This window comes from Argopecten irradians, chromosome 4 (genome assembly GCF_041381155.1).
Source record: "Argopecten irradians isolate NY chromosome 4, Ai_NY, whole genome shotgun sequence".
Classification (NCBI taxonomy): domain Eukaryota; kingdom Metazoa; phylum Mollusca; class Bivalvia; order Pectinida; family Pectinidae; genus Argopecten; species Argopecten irradians.
The window spans coordinates 14335500-14355618 of record NC_091137.1 but is presented as its reverse complement, the minus strand read 5'-3'; the positions used below and the strand labels follow the sequence as shown (position 1 = coordinate 14355618).

Here is a 20119-nt window from a genome sequence, read left to right as displayed (position 1 = left end):
TGTATCACGTGACATTAGGTAGGATTTTGATTGGATTGGTAAAATGAGTCATTCAACATATTTCTAGTATTCATCAGTCTTGTCATCGACGATACAGTCTTGTATATCTTGACAGTTTCAAAGATATCATAATTAGAATAATTTTACTATAAAGTAATTGTTATGCAATTGTTAAAAATTAACAATAATTGATTAGTGAAATCAGAGATTTAAATATTTAAATCTCTGGTGAAATGTATATAATTTATATGTTTCCCTTCTAAGTGTTTGTTATTACACGTATGTATTTGTAGTATGTTGTACACTCATTTATAAGTGGATCGGCCAAATTCATTATATGTTAGTTAATCGAAGATTCATAATATATATAATTTAGCCGATCCCACTTAGACTTAGAACTAAAGGGAGCATTTGTAATAAATATTAAATGTTAAATATATAGCATGGATATAAGTCCTTCATATATAGTGACTAAATTAAAGAAGGCTTATGATTTGGCAACCAATGTGTTAAAACCCTTGGCTAATTACTTTTAAGTAACTGTTAATCAGTTAAATAAACATGCTATTACATTGTATTGTGATCTGATATGGCCAGTTTTTCCGAGCTTTGAATGATTTTTGCAAGCCAATTAACCTGTATTTCTTCGAAAAAAAATCGAGCAATCCAGATAACCTATGTCTTAATTTGGAATGAAGTATCTTAAGTTTTCAATTCCATGTAGATAGTAGCTGGGCACAGGAAGAGGGAAGTTAGAGAAGGGAGTCGTTTTAAAAGATGCGAAAGGCATTGATCTGATACCATAATCAAGAGAGTTCCAAATTTTTAAAGACGAAGGTTAGTGATTGAAAGCCTGAAATTAGGAGCTATGTAGTTGATATTATTTCTGAGGCCTTGGTGTCTATTTGCACCAACAGAAATAAAAAGTAAGTTTCGCTAAGTAAAATTTGGAGTTTGTTGGTGTCTATCTATTTTATAAATCAACTGCAATTCTTCAAGATGAAAGAAATCCAAGACCTGTTTTTATTTATGAATCGTTCCTAGCACATAACATATGAGAACACCATATCATATATAGATTCAGGTACCGTACCATACCATCAGACTGGAAAGTGGCTCATGCCTCTCCAAAAAGGTTCTAGCCTAAAATAAAACCCGGAAAATTATCGACCAATCTCACTAACATGTAGATATTTGTAGTAAAATCTTAGAACATGTTATCGTAAACAACATCATGCCCCATGCTGATGAACACAACCCCCTTTATCTTAAAGCATGGTTTTCGACAATCCAGATCCTGTTAGATACAACTTAAAGAATTTATTGAAGATGTTTCCCAAACTGTTGATGCAAACAAACAAACAGATGTCATACTTGATTTTTCTAAGGCCTTTGATAAAGCTAGCAACAATCTTTTACTACATATATTGAATAGTTATGGTATCAGGGGAAATATTCTAAATTGGATAAAAAAAATTTTTAGTGATAGAATACAATCAGTCATTGTCAACGGTGAACTGTCATCTTATGTTCCAGTCGAGTCAGGGGTCCCCCAGGGATCGGTCCTTGGGCCGAATTTATTTTTGTATTACATTAATGTATCCCCCTGAATATGAAAGGCCGTTCATATCAGAAACGAGATAATTTAACGCGTTAATATTTAATGCGTTAAACACACTTTTAACGCGTTAAAACTGCATTTTACGCGTTAAATGCTAACGCGTTAAATGTTAACGTGATAAAATAATTATTGACGTGATAAAAAACATTTAACGTGTTACATTTAACGCGTTAAATATTTTTTATCACGTCAATAATTATTTTGTCACGTTGACATTTAATGCGTTAAACTTTACAACCAATCAGAAAGGTCGTTATGTTGGCACATAGGTAACTGTGCTTTTCGCCTTTCCCATATGGTCGAAAACACACAGCCGCTTGTGAACAGCACAGGGATCTGAAAATTAGTTATAGATTATATACATGGACCTACCAGAGTGCCCTAAGACCATTTTTAGATAGTTTTAGAGGTCTAGATAAAAAAAAAAAAAAAAAAAAAACGATAAAAATCATATTATAAACTCTACAAAGTACTAGTACTCTGGTGGGTCCATGATTATATAATCTGTAACTAATTCTCAATCAGATCTCTGTGGTGAACACTACAACTATATCGACGGTTCATGGGTTCCCGACGATGCGTCATTCTGGCATTATTTTCTTCGTGCACCCGAAAAAAAAACTTCTTTTTTTTTGAGGAGAGAAGAAATTGGCTACACTAAAGTCATTTTATTAATTTGGGCAATTTTCGTCTCCGTATGATTTATTGGCCTCGTAATTCTTTCTCTACTGATAAAACCAAAATCGAAATTCTTCAGAAGCAGGATTTAAATATGGAAATGAGATAGAGATTGATAATGGTGGTAATTTTTTTTAGTAAATTACAGGTATTTAGGAATATCGTGGACCGGTTTTTTGTTGTTGTTGTTGTTCATGTATCAATAAACTAAGAACTGGGAACATTATTGTAGCTCAAGTTGGTTCAAGGAAAGGTTTACGTACCAAATCTGAATTATTTGTCTATGACACATTCGTTTAAGTATATTATTTGTCTATGACACATTCGTTTAAGTATATTATTTGTCTATGACACATTCGTTTAAGTATATTATTTGTCTATGACACATTCGTTTAAGTATATTATTTGTCTATGACACATTCGTTTAAGTATATTATTTGTTTTAACGTATATCTTATCTGTAATGGGGACTCTGTTGTTATGAAAGAGATATTAGTTACCTAATAGTCATTATCTACATAAATACATCACTTCGACGATTATAACGGCCATATTTTTCAAAATCAATGTTCTCATTTTGAGAAAGTCCGTGCCTTCAAAAGATCTTAATGGTTGACTTTGAAATGCTGTACGAAAACAAAACGAAAAAAAAACAAACTAAGCAAAACGTTGGGAGGAAGACACTATATAACTTCACAGTTTTCGTCTCATGACAAATTTGATGTAAATTTATACAATTCAGATAATGAATATTACAGTATTGGAAATACGTACATTATATTTCTTATATCACAACACCTAAAGTGTCAGTAACATGCTACAACATCTTCATTGCCCAAACTTATTATCTTGTAGACGTAGGGATGCTCGTCCAATCACGATGTATAATTAGATCACCCATGGGCTTGTTGCTATAAACAAAGAACAATATTCAAAACCACAAACTCGCCCAATGAGACACTCTCACCTTTCTCCTATCAAACTAATTATTGTAGAACAGATCTAGATTGTCGAATATATGCATTCTTTCCAAGAACAATTTTAGACTGGATCAAACTCTCTTCTGACACGGTCACAACTACGACCTTAGAACAATTAAAAAAACACCCAAATCAAATTTAACATTAAAATAAATATCAACTTCAATATCAACATAATCTTTGACACGATGAAGGAGGTTGATAGCCTGGTAGATGTTAGTAGTAGATGATTAATTCCATTGTTAGGTCACAGGCGTTTGGGTCTGTAGAATAGAGTTAACGTTTTAACTTTCACAGCGCTACAGCTAATGTATTGGGGAAATAGCTCTAATGTAGTCTGTGAACAAGGATAATCCAAAGATGATATTTTCTATATATTGTGATTTATTACAGTCGGGTGCGGAGCGGAGAAATATCCAACTCTACACTTCTAAACCTAGGCCTAAAGTGAATATACAAAATATACAGGAACAAACATGTAAACAGCACTTAGTCTAAGCGTGATATACAATAGTCGCTAATTAACTGACGCAAGCGTTACCGGTATTGAGAACTGCTGAGAAGGATTAGCCAAGGATTTATAAGTACGTCCTTGGCTAAAAGAAACACATTTAAATACGTAAAAGCAATACATCACAATAAAGAAACGGCTATTATTTTCAAAATGAAGCTTTATATTTTACTTCTAAACATAGAATATTAAGTATGTTCGAGTAGAATAAAACAAATAAATAACATCACAAATGTCCGAATAGGAACCTGTCATAAACCGCGTGACATCGAGTTATAGTTTGTGGTTAGGTCAAAGTTCAGCTTATCATGTGACTTATACAACACACACACACTTGGACAAAATGGAGGACGTGTTGACAGCATCGTCCGCTGGACTGAGACGGATGTTCTATCTTGTTACTCCTAATGAATCATCTTTCAAAGATGTGGAGGACGTTCCAAAATATGTCGATGAGGTAAAATGTCTTTAATGTAACTTCCAAAGACTTGCAAGTCCTTGGTAAAATCACACCACAGTAGGCCTTCTGTAAATTACGTATAAACAGATAAACGTTTATAGTTTGTTTGTTTGTTTGTTTGATTAATTAACGTCCTATTAACAGCTATGGTCATGTTTATAGAAATAGAAGAGTAAGATAGTAACTTACGGAATGATTAAGTAAATAAATCAAATTAACTGCAAATGAAATCATCATCCGTGTTTCCGTCAAACCGTGTCAAAACCCCATTGAAGGTTTCTATGTTTATAAAATTAAGTTATATAACGTTGTTGGTGTCAAAAATAAGCTCCAAATTTCATACATGTAAAAGCTTATATATTTTTTTAATTTGTAATGCAATGTGCATTGGAACCAGATCACATTAATGTGGTAACATATTATACAATATGTAACAAATTTTATATAGATCTGTCACAATTAGACAACAAATGTATGTCAGTCAAGGATTTCATTGATTTGACCTCAATGTCAGACAGACCAGATATAACAGATTATATGACTCTTTCATATGTACATATGTAGGATAGAACTACTCCACCCGAGGGTACAGAATTTTGGGTCAGAATTGAGGCTTGCCGAGGTTTCTGACCCAAAATTCTGTACCCGAGGGTGGAATAGTTCTATCCTACATAATTTACATATGAAAGAGTTATTTTCTCACATTGCTTGTCGAATTACTTGCACGAAAGGTGAGGCAGCCATTTTGTGACAAAATCTTAACTTCTTAAATAATCGATCGATTTTAAAAATAAGAACGCCATTCGAAAGAGCTCATCAAAGTTTGGTGTATATCGAAAATATAAACAAGAAATCTTAGGTAAAACGGGTTTAAATGCAAATTAAACAAAGGAAATGGTAAATAAATCCGACAAATCAATCGAAATAGAAGAAAAATGACGTCAACTTTGGCTGACATGACGTCATCTCATTGTTTTTTCAATTGTGACGTCACAGCTATGTAAGATAGATTTATCTTAAGATAGATTTTTCTCGCACATCGGACAGGGAAATCTCACATGATACCCGGTGCTAGATTTTTCTATCTCGTCCGATCTGTCTGGTACCTTTACGCGAATTTTGGCGGAATTTTACGCCATTCATGTAACAGTCCGCGCATGTGACGTCAAACTCTTGAACCGGTGACGTCACAAGCGTCAGCTAGTCAATATTATTAGAAATATGTGCATTCAGTGATTTACCATGCATTGTTTGGTTGTTGTTTTTAATTATGAAACAGTATGTACCGATTGATCATCGTTTGTTTTTGATATAACCGAACTATAGTTTTATGCGGAATGACTGAAATCGAAGCACAGATGTAATGGTTAATCGGCTTTGAACAAGGAGGCCCATGACGGGATAGTTTTACATTCGGAACGCGTATATAGATGGGTTTTGTTATATCTTAGAGGCGCGAGAAAAAAAATCTATTACCTTTAAGTGATCGAGATCGGGCTAACGCCTCGGTTATTATTTTGTAAGTGATCGAGATCGGGCTAACGCCTCGGTTGGGATTATGTTACAAAATCTTAGCCCTCAACTGAGATAACCCGATCTGGTTCACTTACAGGTAACAGATTTTATTAATCTTACATAGCTGTCTTTCATGGGACAACTTTATCTTACATGGCTAGCTATGTGAGAATAGGGATATACAACACATTAAGTACATTGCGATATGAATAAGTGAAAACATCAACTCCATATAAATTAAGCAGAAATATATTCTTTATCTATTTATAATATAATTGATTATAATACAGTAATTACATGATCCAATCTTCATGTTAAATAGCTTATTTTATTGAAATACAAAGTAGGTTGCTTTGATGGCTTGAAGTCATTATCATAATCAAAATAATGTCTATATAGATCCAGTGTTCAAATTCAAGGATCAAGGGAATAGATCAACTAACAATATTAAGTTTATAATTATATAAATGATAAATTTCTTAAATATGTCTCATGAAGTTATTTAATGCCTGAACAGTATATATGTATATTTTTTGATTTTGGAACAAAATGTATTAACAAATTTACTTTTTTTCATGAATCAGTTTATTTCACATAGATTTTTATATGATGTCCAGTAAACATATAATTAAAACAACATGGTTGGTATAAATATCATGAAGTGGAGTGTGTGTGTTAGGTTATCAAACGGAAAAGACCAATTCATATAGGATTATTCTACTTTATATTGTTTTTATAACACATAGATATAACTTTTATTTATTCATAATGAAATAATTTTGAAATCCTATTTTCAGGCCCTTCCTGTATTTATGGTGATGGCCTTAATCGAGATGCCGATTCTCTTCCTTCAGGGGAGGCCACTCCCAAGGTTCAATGATACTTTTAGTTCTTTAGCAGCGGGTGTGATATCGCAGTTTCACAGGTATGATGGTTGTTGATGTTTTTATTATGGATACCAAGTTGACTCAAATTTTTTTGATTGAATTGAGATTTACCAGTATAAGTCTCATTATTAAAGGAACAATTCACTCAGGCTAATTCTTTTACATAACAAAGAAGCAAAATATAACATAAACATATTGTTCTACATTTCTTATGAAACATACAACATAAAATATTGACAAATTCCACGTCATAGTTTAGTATTTTAATTTATAACGTTGAAATTACAAATCGTTGATCTATCCTATTAAGCAGGTACAATATGTTCACTGTACCCATACCCGAGCAAAAGTCACGCATGTTAAACAAATGAACTACATAACCACTAAGGAGGTGATAAAATGATTTTTAGGTAAGACAATTCACCATAATAAGGTAAACACACTACTGTCAGAGCGATTTGAGCAGTTCTAGACAAAAGTAACACTACTCTACGAGCAAGGGACAGGGTTCGGCATACCAGAAGTTCGACCACAAAGTGTAATGGCGGACGGCGAGCGAGTTTGAACATTTCACACGCATTTCACCACCATGGGATTTTCTGGCATATCACAGTAAAACCGACTAATCTAATTTCCATCAGAGCTAGTTTTTGTCCGATATATGTACAAATTTTAATGTTCTCTTGGACTGAAATGTCCCTTTAACCAGACATGAAAGATGTTAGTGCAGTAGTCCTGCTATGTATATGATTATGATGACTCTTATAAACAACTATATTCCTTCTAAATGACCTATTTGCTTAGGTATTAATGTAACAGTAAACTGCCCCCTCTCAGTGACCACCCCTCCATAATTTGACCGACAACTGCTACAAATAACCTCAATATAACAGTCCTCTCACCAGCGACTATTACTTTCTGATATCTACCCATGTATCACATGCCAATTCAGCAGAAAGGAGAATGTACCTAAAGAATATGTTTTAAAGAAATTGTTAACATTAAAAATATTAGGCAATGATATTTTCCTAGGAGTGGCCAATATCTGTTTTGGACTTCTTGTTTCCCACAACACCTACAGTTAAACCTGTCCATACTCTTTACATTTACAGTCTGCTTTTCCGTGGAATGGAAATAGCGACCTATATTTGGGTATACAATCGATGGAACATCATATCTCTGCCCTGGGATAGCCCTTGGACTTGGCTGTTTGGTCTAGTTTTTGTAGATTTTGGCTATTATGTGGTACATAGAACAGGGCATGGTAAGTTTTTTTTTCTGTTTTTTTTAGCTAACCTGGCCTGGCCCAAATGGCGCGGTGAGCTATGCTATGGTGAGGTGTCCATCATCTGTCAGTCCGTTGGTCTATATTTTCTTAAAATCTTTACTAAGAATTCTGCTAAGACAGCCTTTTGCCGGAAATATCTTCGGGGAAAGGGGAAAAGGAAACGTAAAAATCTTGGTTCAGACCTGAATAGGAGAAATGAAGGAAGCACAGTTTGTGTACAATACATCTTATTATCATTCTGTTTTAAAATCCTGTGCTTCAAGATATCAATATTTCTCTGAGTAATGTCAGCTTGATCTATTTGACAGAAATGAACATAATGTGGGCGGGCCATCAGACTCATCACAGTTCGGAGGACTACAACTTGGGTACAGCGTTACGTCAGTCAGCTGTTCACAGATACTTCAACTGGGTAAGGTAGAAGGCTGGTGGAGATAGCTATATAGGGTCTTAAAATTTTTCATTTGAGAAGTCATGAAATAAGTCTAAGACTAGAACGGTTATAGACATTCACTTTCCTAGCTAGGACGGTTATAGACATTCCCTTTCCTAGCTAGGACATTAACAGCCATTCCCTTTCCTAGCTAAAACATTAAAGTGTAACAGCCATTCTTCTTCCTAGCTAGGACATTAACAGCCATTCTCCTTCCTAGCTAGGACATTAACAGCTATTCCTTTTCCTAGCTAGGACATTAACAGCCATTTCCTTTCCTAGCTAGGACATTAACAGCTATTCTCCTTCCTAGCTAGGACATTAACAGCCATTCTCCTTCCTAGCTAGGTCATTAAAGTCATTCTCTTTCCTAGCTAGGACATTAACAGCCATTCTACTTCCTAGCTAGGACATTAACAGCCATTCTCCTTCCTAGCTAGGTCATTAAAGTCATTCTCCTTCCTAGCTAGGTCATTAAAGTCATTCTCCTTCCTAGCTAGGACATTAACAGCCATTTTCCTTCCTAGCTAGGACATTAACAGCCATTCTCTTTCCTAGCTAGGACATTAACAGCCATTCTGCTTCCTAGCTAGGACATTAACAGCCATTCCCTTTCCTAGCTAGGACATTAACAGCCATTCCCTTTCCATGTTAGGATGACAATCATCTGTACATGTCAGAAATTTCTGTTCTGTCGTTCAAAGCTACATTATATGGTAGTTATGGCATTCACAGTCATTCTGTGTCCAAATAAGTACATTTACTGATATGGTTTTCATAGTTATGACATCTTTTTATTCACAGCTAAGCATTAATGGTTAGTTTTGATTGGCTAGTAGTGAAGATAATTTAGTTTTAAAAGATTAGTTGTGAAGGTAAAATCATAAAAGGAGATTATCTGGATTATTTGGCTAGATCTGAATAGTTTAAAAGATTTGTTAAGTACAATTTGTTTTTTAGCCCACCAACATCAGATGGTGGGCTATTCAAATTGCCTTTCGTCCGTGGTCTGTCCGTCCGTCCTTCTGTCCTTTAACAATGCTTGTTACCACTCAATTTCGCTAGCCACGGGTATAATCCAATTCTCTTTCTACTACCCTTGGCATATCTCACTTCAGAACGGATGGTCCCGCACTGCGCCACCTGCTGGATCACCGCAGTTGCACCCTTCCATTTTCGTAATAAGCAACCAATTAAAAAGCTCGTATCATTGTTGTATGGTTGAAAAAATGGCAGCGCCCTATGAAACACATGTGTTATTTGCGACAGATTCAAAATACCAAAGATGAACATGTGTGTGAGTCATTTGTTTATTAGTAAGTTCGTACAGTAGTTTTTGTGTTTCATGCAGAAGTTCTGCAATGTCCTATTTTGTAACAAGATCGCTGTATATCTTTTAATTGTTCAATTTGTGAAACATAAACCACACATGTATTTTCCAATCTGTTTGGAGAGCAACGTCTCCAAGACGTTCATTTAGCTGGTATAAAACATATTATTTATTAAATAGATAGTAATATAACTTTGCAAGGAGTTGATGTTGACAGGCATGACATGCCTAATGCCTCATTATACAAATGTAGGTCACTATACTATCGCTTCAGTTCAGTTTTGTTGACATATCGAAGCTGCGTTTTCATTGGTTGCCTGAACCGAGCCGCATCCAATCAGAATTTGAGCAAAAACACCTGTTCTGAAATGAGATATGCCAAGGGTAGTAGGAAGAGAATTGGACTTAATACCCTTGGCTAGCAAAGTTGGTTACCACTATTTCTCAGGAAGTACTCAAGGAATCTGTCCCAAATTTCATGTGCAGGTTCCCTTAGGTTCCTAGTTGTGAATATTGCATCGTTTGACCGATCAGTCAACAATATTGCTGACAGGCCGCCATCTTGGATTTTGATAATTGAAGTTTGTTACCACTATTTCTCAGAAAGTACATAAGGGATCTGTCTCAAATTCATGTGCAGGTTCCCCTAGGGGTCTGGTTGTGCATATTGCATTTGGTACAGATCGGTCAACAAGATTGCTGGCTGGCCACCATCATGGATTTTGATAATTGCTGCTATATATCTCAGAAAGTACAAAAAGGATCTCACTCATATTTCATATGTAGTGTAAAGTTATAGTTTGAAAAGCAGAGAAAAGATCCCTCTTACCTTTGTCAGACGTAGATCATTCTTTGGTGGGCACCAAGATCTTTCTGGGATCTCTTTTTATCAGATTTATAATTTCAAACTCATTCTTTTTGTGCATACATGTATATATCATAATCCTTAGGGTGATTGGTTTAATGACTGATGTGGTTAAAACAAATTTCATTGGTTACTCTGACAGATATTCTACCTACCACTGGCCTTGTTCATGCCTCCATCAGTGTTCTTGGTCCACATCCAGTTCAACTTACTTTACCAGTTTTGGATCCACACAGAGGTATACTGAGATGTAATCAAACTATACTGAATAAACTGTAGTTAAAGATACCTTTGTAATCATTTGTCATTAAGATTAATATCCATGTATCTCATACTAATCTCTTTATATGTCATATACATCGTTCCTTGATTTGTGTTTTATATCTTACAGACTTAACGTTATACGAGCTCCAGTTGACAAGGTTCAACTATATACAATTATACAGTCAGGTTTAGAAATATATATGTCATTCTAAACCCGACTTTTTCTGTTACAATGTTATTCAAATCTAGGACTTTTCTCTTAATCACATCAGACTGTATAGTTTCCCTATAAACAGTATTTACTTTTAAGTCAGGTTGTGTTATTATCTACCGGTATAAGATATTCTAAGCCAGTTTGTATTTTCATTCTATCAGACTGTAAGAAGTATTGGACCACTGGAATGGATATTGAACACGCCAAGTCATCACAGAGTCCATCATGGTCGAAACCCTTACTGCATCGACAAAAACTACGGCGGTGTACTCATCATTTTTGATCGATTGTTTGGTAAATGTGAAATCATTGGCTGGTTATAAGGATTAACCATCAGGCATTTCTGATATAATTCAATAGATTGACATAATTGATCAAGTGAATATATGTACAGTCCATTAATTTCTTGACAAAAGCAGAAGCTATTTCTTTTTATTGCGAGCATACTCTCGCAGTACATGTATTATTTTCCTTGTCGGATGTGGAGTCTGTGTACATCTGCTATGCGCAGAATCCAACAGCGCACGTGATATGGAAGTCAGAGACTTAAACAGTTTGATAGATAGTGACACAAACCTTTCAATAACATATACTAAGATAAACTTATCAGTGATGTCCTACTACAAATTAAAAACATTGGCATTAACAGTGCTGAACACATTCGTATTATGTGTAAAACTTCAAGCGGGGTATCATGCAAACTCTAACGTAGGTCACGATATTCAAAGCATCTGGTCTACTTTGCAAACTTTCGGAAAAATAAAATGCAAATCAGGTATATAGTCAATGAAATAAAGTGATGAAATAGATACCTTTTAGTACCTGCCAAAGGCATTTACAGCATTATTAAGCAGCTAGATCATATTTACTTTATTTCACGTCATCCTAGGTCCTAGGTTGCATTATCGCTTGCTAACTCCTGTGACCATAAACCGCATTTAACTGCTTCAATTCAATTAATATTTATAAAATTTCCTAGCCTTGGGTAAGAGAAACAGAATAAAAAAAATCATTATACAATATCAGTCTGTGTGCCTCAGCTCTAGATCTGATGTACCCAGAAAGGCATTCAGGCATGACACAGGTAAGTCATCACATGCACAGAGACTTGACAGTGTTCTAGGGGACAACTATTTTGAACAGCGAAACAAGTCTATCATATTAATATCAATAACTTAAAGATAATAAACACACTTCTATTTAACAAAGAACACAATTACCAAAGTTCAAAGTAATTTTACATTTTATATATAACGTTCTGATGAAGTAAAGGAAAGTACTGTACATGTGTTTATTACAACACAGCAAGGACGTAAACCATCTTCTTGTAATAGTCCAAATTTAGTGAGTGAAAGTGCTACGTACACCTGTTGCCGAGGATGATTTCATATAGGATTGTGGGTATATATCTGCAGGTATTTCATCTATAATTATTTGTTACATTTTTGTATTTGCAAAACATCTCAGAGCAGTTGCCTTTTAGATGCATATTGTACTGGTTAGGAAATAGTTAGCATGCACTTCATGTCTAACAGACATATTACTAGTTTAAAATATTGATTATTTTGCTGTGGATTTTCTCTTGTTATTTTCAGACTATTAATTTTGAAAAAATGTCCTATGAAATGATATTATCTATAAACTATTTATCAGAGAAATCAATGGTTCTCTTTCTAATTCTCCATAGGAATGGAGCTTATTACTGTTATAACTTGTCATTTAAATAACAATGAGTACTTCCATGTGTATATTATCTGTGTAGGAACATTTCAAGCTGAGGAGGAGAAAGTGATTTATGGACTTGTACATCCACTACAGACATGGGACCCTATCAATGCACAGGTAAGTACATATTACATGTTTTCTGGATTATAAGTCACATCTGAGTAAAAGCCACTGAAGCCTTTTTTGTACACTTTTGCTGTGATTATTACGATGCAATTTAATTTCATATGTTGCACTAATTTTTGTTGCTTATAAGTTTGAGATTAATTTTGCGTAGACTAAAAGATTCTCATGTCAAGTATGATGGCATCAAACATGTCATAGAATTCTGCATTTAATGTAACCAAATTTGGCCAGAAACATTGGGGGAAGGAAAGCAGAGTTCGTATAAATTTTGGCTCTGACCCCTGGGGGCAGGAGGAGTGGGGCTCAAGAGGGGAAATAGAAGTTAATCCTTTAAATCACTACTAGTCATAGAGTTCTGCATGGAATGTGACCTAATTTGGGCAGAAACATCCTTCGGTGAAAGGGAACAGAGTTTGTATAAATTTTGGCTCTGACTACCTGAGAATAGTAAGGGCAGGGCCTAAAAGGAGAAATAGAGGTTAATTCTTTAAATCGCTACTAGTCATAGAGTTCTGTATGGATTGTTATCAAATTTGGCTAGAAACATCCATGGGGGAAGGTGAAAAGAATGTGTGTAAAACTTGGCTCTGACCCCCAGGGTACAGGAGGAATGGGGCCCAATACAGGAAATAGAGGTAAATTCTGTATATAGCTACTATAGTCATAGAGTTCTGCATGGGTTGTAACCAAATTTGGCCAGAAGCATCCTCTGTGGAAGGGGAACAGAGTTTGTATAAATTTTGGCTCCAACCCCCTGGAGTAGAATGATTGAGGCCCAATAGGTAAATTAGAGGTTAATATTTAATAAATTTCTTCAGAAAAAAAAAACCCAAAAACCCTTTATTCAAAACATAACTTGGCATTACAAACCAGGTGAGCAATACAGGTCCTCTGGGCCTCTTGTTTTAGCTCACCTGGCCCAAAGGGCCGATGAGCTTATGTCATGGCGCGTCATCCGCTGCTGTTCATCAACATTTCCTTTAAATTGCTACTAGTCCTAGAGTTCTGCCTGGATTGCATCCAAATTTGGCCAATATGAATTTTGTCTCTGACCCCCGGGGGCAGGACAGGCAGAGCCCAATAGAGGAAATAGAGGTAAATCTAATAAATCACTACCAGTGCGTTCCATTTGCATATTCGTACCAGTTACACTAAAGTGATACGGCACCGCCAAATGGAACGCGTTTGGATTTTTCCATGATGGCGGCACACATAAGAAAGATACGCTTCGAATATAAAAGCTATGTATTTTCGGTGCAAATAATGAAATGGATATAAAAATGATACCTAAATTGAAATAAACGATCCATGTAATTTTATCGGATATAAATACGATCTGCCTTGTTTTCAACAAAGAAAACATTCCGGTGACAAATGAAGAATCTCGGGTCGCCATCTTGGATACAAGTGGTACGCTTCTAAAAACGAACCACTTGTACCGGTTCAGTTTGTATGGTACTGCCTGTACCCCCCCCACCTTGGTATTACAAACCAGGTGAGTGGGCCTCTTATCTTCTGTCTTCTGGGTACAAAATAACAGTGCATACTTTTGAAGTTTTAGTAACATAGTGTTCATGTAGAATATAATTATAGTGAAGATCTGTATTTTTATCAGATTGAATTTGCTTATATAACTGTATTATACTATGATTACAATATAATTCCATTAGTGTTTCTTTTAGCTCTGCCACTTGAAGTACATTATACAAAAACTTCAAGAAGAAAAGGGCTTCAGTAACAAAATGGCCACCATCTTTAAAGGTCCAGGTTGGTCTCCAGGGAAACCATGGACTGGGTTACGGGAGGATATCCCAGAGGTCTGTAGGCTTCATTAGCGTGAAGTACAATATTTGTTCATATTCATTTGTTACACAATTAAAACGATCATTTTATGATAGAATTTTTCTAAAAACAAAACAAAGCTTAAGATAATGTTAATTAATAACTGGATTGCTAAACTTTTCCTTACCAGGTATATATTGATAGCTGAGAATCTATCATTCTACCATTAATTCTATACTACAATAGCTGAGTAGTCCATCATTCTACCATCAGTTTTTACCACGAAAGCTGAGTTGTCCATCATTCTACCATCAGTTCTATACTTCAATAACTGATAGTCCATCATTCTACCATTAGTTCTGTACAACGATAGCTGACTAGTCCATCATTCTACCATTAGTTCTATAACACGATAGCTGAGTAGTCCATTCATTCTACCATTAGTTCTGTACCACGATAACTGAGTAGTCCATTCATTCTACCATTAGTTCTGTACCACGATAGCTGACTAGTCCATCATTATTCCATTAGTTTTGTACCACGATAGCTGAGTAGTTCATCATTCTACCATTAGTTCTGTACCACGATAGCTGAGTAGTCCATCCTTCTACCATTAGTTCTATACCACGATAACTGAGTAGTCATTCATTCTACCATTAGTTCTATACCACGATAGCTGAGTAGTCCATCCTTCTACCATTAGTTCTATAACACGATAGCTGAGTAGTCCATCATTCTACCATTAGTTCTGTACCACGATAACTGACTAGTCCATCATTCTACCATTAGTTCTGTACCACGATAGCTGAGCAGTCCATCATTCTACCATTAGTTCTATAACAAAATAGCCGAGTTGACCATCATTCTACCATTAGTTCTATACCACGATAGCTGAGTAGTCATTCATTCTACCATTAGTTCTGTACCACAATAACTGAGTAGTCCATCCTTCTACCATTAGTTCTGTACCACGATAGCTGAGATGTCCATCCTTCTACCATTAGTTCTGTACCACGATAGCTGAGATGTCCATCCTTCTACCATTAGTTCTATACCACGATAGCTGAGTAGTCCATCATTATTCCATTAGTTCTATACCACGATAGCTGAGTTGTCTTTCATTCTACCATTAGTTCTGTTCCACGATAGCTGAGTAGTCATTCATTCTACCATTAGTTCTGTACCACGATAGCTGAGTAGTCCATCATTCTACCATTAGTTCTATACCACAATAGCTGAGTAGTCCATCATTCTACCGTTAGTTCTATACCACGATAGCTGATCATGAGTAGTCATTCATTCTACCATTAGTTCTGTACCACAATAACTGACTAGTCCATCATTCTACCATTAGTTCTATACCACGATAGCTGAGTAGTCCATCCTTCTACCATTAGTTCTATACCACGATAGCTGAATAGTCCATCATTCTACCATTAGTTCTATACCACGATAGCTGATCATGAGTAGTCATTCATTCTACCATTAGTTCTGTACCACGATAGCTGAGTAATCCATCATTCTACCATTAGTTCTGTACCACAATAACTGACTAGTCCATCATTCTACCATTAGTTTTGTACCACGATAGCTGAGTAGTCATTCATTCTACCATTAGTTCTGTACCACGATAACTGACTAGTCCATCATTCTACCATTAGTTCTATACCACGATAGCTGAGTAGTCCATCATTCTACCATTAGTTCTGTACCACGATAGCTGAGCAGTCCATTATTCTACCATTAGTTCTATACCACGATAACTGAGTAGTCATTCATTCTACCATTAGTTCTATACCACGATAGCTGAGTAGTCCATCCTTCTACCATTAGTTCAATAACACGATAGCTGAGTAGTCCATCATTCTACCATTAGTTCTGTACCACGATAACTGACTAGTCCATCATTCTACCATTAGTTCTGTACCACGATAGCTGAGCAGTCCATCATTCTACCATTAGTTCTATAACACAATAGCCGAGTTGACCATCATTCTACCATTAGTTCTATACCACAATAACTGAGTAGTCCATCCTTCTACCATTAGTTCTGTACCACGATAGCTGAGATGTCCATCCTTCTACCATTAGTTCTATACCACGATAGCTGAGTAGTCCATCATTCTACCATTAGTTCTATACCACGATAGCTGAGTTGTCCATCCTTCTACCATTAGTTCTATACCACGATAGCTGAGTTGTCCATCCTTCTACCATTAGTTCTATACCACGATAGCTGAGTTGTCCATCCTTCTACCATTAGTTCTATACCACGATAGCTGAGTTGTCCATCATTCTACCATTAGTTCTATACCACGATAGCTGAATAATCCATCATTCTACCATTAGTTCTGTACCACGATAGCTGAGTTGTCCATCCTTCTACCATTAGTTCTATACCACGATAGCTGAGTTGACCATCATTCTACCATTAGTTCTGTACCATGATAGCTGACTAGTCCATCATTATTCCATTAGTTTTGTACCACGATTGCTGAGTAGTCCATCATTCTACCATTAGTTCTGTACCACGATAGCAGAGCAGTCCATCATTATTCCATTAGTTCTGTACCACGATAGCTGAGAAGTCATTCATTCTACCATTAGTTCTGTACCACGATAGCTGACTAGTCCATCATTCTACCATTAGTTCTATAACACGATAGCTGAGTAGTCCATCATTCTACCATTAGTTCTATACCACGATAGCTGAGTAGTCCATCATTCTACCATTAGTTCTATACCACGATAGCTGATCATGAGTAGTCATTCATTCTACCATTAGTTCTGTACCACAATAACTGACTAGTCCATCATTCTACCATTAGTTCTATACCACGATAGCTGAGTAGTCCACCCTTCTACCATTAGTTCTATACCACGATAGCTGAGTAGTCCATCATTCTACCATTAGTTCTATACCACGATAGCTGATCATGAGTAGTCATTCATTCTACAATTAGTTCTGTACCACGATAGCTGAGTTGTCCATCATTCTACCATAAGTTCTATACCACGATAGCTGAGTAGCCCATCATTCTACCATTAGTTCTATACCACGATAGCTGAGTAGTCCATCCTTCTACCATTAGTTCTGTACCACGATAGCTGAGTTGTCCATCCTTCTACCATTAGTTCTATACCACGATAGCTGAGTAATCCATCATTCTACCATTAGTTCTGTACCACAATAACTGACTAGTCCATCATTCTACCATTAGTTCTGTACCACGCTAACTGACTAGTCCATCATTCTACCATTAGTTCTGTACCACGATAGCTGAGTAGTCCATCATTCTACCATTAGTTCTGTACCACGATAGCTGAGTAGTCCATCATTCCACCATTAGTTCTATAACACGATAGCCAAGTTGACCATCATTCTACCATTAGTTCTATACCACGATAGCTGAGTAGTCATTCATTCTACCATTAGTTCTGTACCACGATAGCTGAGAAGTCCATCCTTCTACCATTAGTTCTATACCACGATAACTGAGTAGTCATTCATTCTACCATTAGTTCTATACCACGATAGCTGAGTAGTCCATCATTCTACCATTAGTTCTATACCACGATAACTGAGTAGTCCATCATTCTACCATTAGTTCTATACCACGATAGCTGAGTAGTCCATCCTTCTACCATTAGTTCTATAACACGATAGCTGAGTAGTCCATCATTCTACCATTAGTTCTGTACCACGATAACTGACTAGTCCATCATTCTACCATTAGTTCTGTACCACGATAGCTGAGCAGTCCATCATTCTACCATTATTTCTATAACACAATAGCCGAGTTGACCATCATTCTACCATTAGTTCTATACCATGATAGCTGAGTAGTCATTCATTCTACAATTAGTTCTGTACCAGGATAGTTGAGTAGTCCATCCTTCTACCATTAGTTCTGTACCACGATAGCTGAGTAGTCATTCATTCTACCCTTAGTTCTGTACCACGATAGCTGACTAGTCCATCATTCTACCATTAGTTCTATACCACGATAGCTGAGTAGTCATTCATTCTACAATTAGTTCTGTACCACAATAACTGACTAGTCCATCATTCTACCATTAGTTCTGCACCACGATAGCTGAGTTGTCCATCCTTCTACCATTAGTTCTATACCACGATAACTGAGTAGTCCATTGTTCTACCGTTAGTTCTATACCTTATTGCTGGCTGAATGGTAGTTATGTTTGGAATCTGCTGTAGGTAAAGGAGCCAGTCTACAAGTATGACAAAGATGTACCTCTGTGGAAGAATCTCTACATATTTCTTCACTTCTTCATTCTGGTCATTGCTTCAGGAGGTGTGGCCAAATTCAAAGAGGTGAGATATGTGCTCTTTACTTTCATTTAGAATGGCCGTTATTCTAAATAGGAATTAATCGCTACCTGTCATAGAGTTCTGCATGGATTGTAACCAAATTTGGCCACAAACATCCTTGGGGAAAGGGGAACAGAACTTGTATAAATCTTGGCTCTGACCCCCCTGGGGCAGGAGGGGTGGGGCCCAATAGGGGAATTTGAGGTAAATCCTATAAATCGCTACTTGTCCTAGAGTTCTTCATGGATTGTAACCAAATTTGGTCACAAACATCCTTGGGGAAAGGGGAACAGAACTTGTATAAATTTTGGCTCTGACCCCCCGGGGCAGCAGGAGTTGGGCCCAAGAGAGGAAATAGAGGTAAATCCTATAAATCGCTACTTGTCCTAGAGTTCTACATGGATTGTAACCAAATTTGGCCACAAACATCCTTGGGGTTAGGGGAACAGAACTTGTGAAAATTTTGGCTCTGACCCCACTGGGCAGGAGGGGCGTGGCCCAATAGGGAAAATAGAGGTAAATCCTATAAATCGCTACTTGTCTTAGAGTTCTGCATGGATTGTAACCAAATTTGGCCACAAACATCTTCGGGAGAAGGGGAAAAGAATTTTGGATCTGACCCCCCGGGGGTAGGAGGGGCGGGGCCCAATAGGGGTAATAGAGGTAAATCCTATAAATCACTACTTGTCCTAGAGTTCTACATGGATTGTAACCAAATTTGGCCACAAACATCCATTGGGGAAGGGGAACAGAACTTGTATAAACTTTGGCTCTGACCCCCCTGGGGCAGGAGGAGCGTGGCCCATAGGGGAAATAGAGGTAAATTCTATAAATCACTACTTGTCCTAGAGTTCTACATGGATTGTAATCAAATTTGGCCACAAACATCCTGGGGGAAGGGGAACAGAACTTTTATAAATTTTGGCTCTGACTCCCCGGGGGCAGGAGGGGTGGGGCCCAATAGGGGAAATAGAGGTAAATCCTATAAATCACTACTTGTCCTAGAGTTCTGCATGGATTGTAACCAAATTTGGCCACAAACATCCTTGGGGGAAGGGGAACAGAACTTGTATAAATTTTGGCTCTGACCCCCCGGGGGCAGGAGGG

General features: G+C 36.6%; 1 protein-coding gene across 2 annotated transcripts; it reads left to right on the top strand.

Annotated features, from left to right (window-relative positions):
* The first annotated feature begins 4064 nt into the window (after positions 1–4064).
* Positions 4065–19605, top strand: LOC138320692 (alkylglycerol monooxygenase-like). Of its 2 annotated transcripts, XM_069263855.1 has the most exons (9): positions 4065–4247; positions 6563–6690; positions 7765–7916; positions 8249–8352; positions 10711–10806; positions 11208–11340; positions 12809–12888; positions 14580–14714; positions 18899–19605. In XM_069263855.1, the coding sequence occupies exons 1-9, from the start codon at positions 4134–4136 to the stop codon at positions 19043–19045; spliced, it is 1089 nt and encodes a 362-aa protein (XP_069119956.1). In that variant the 5' UTR covers positions 4065–4133; the 3' UTR covers positions 19046–19605. The 2 variants fall into 2 exon arrangements, with proteins under 2 accessions (XP_069119956.1, XP_069119957.1); XM_069263856.1 differs by lacking the exon at positions 18899–19605 and having other exon boundaries at positions 14568–14704.
* Positions 19606–20119: the final 514 nt, after the last annotated feature.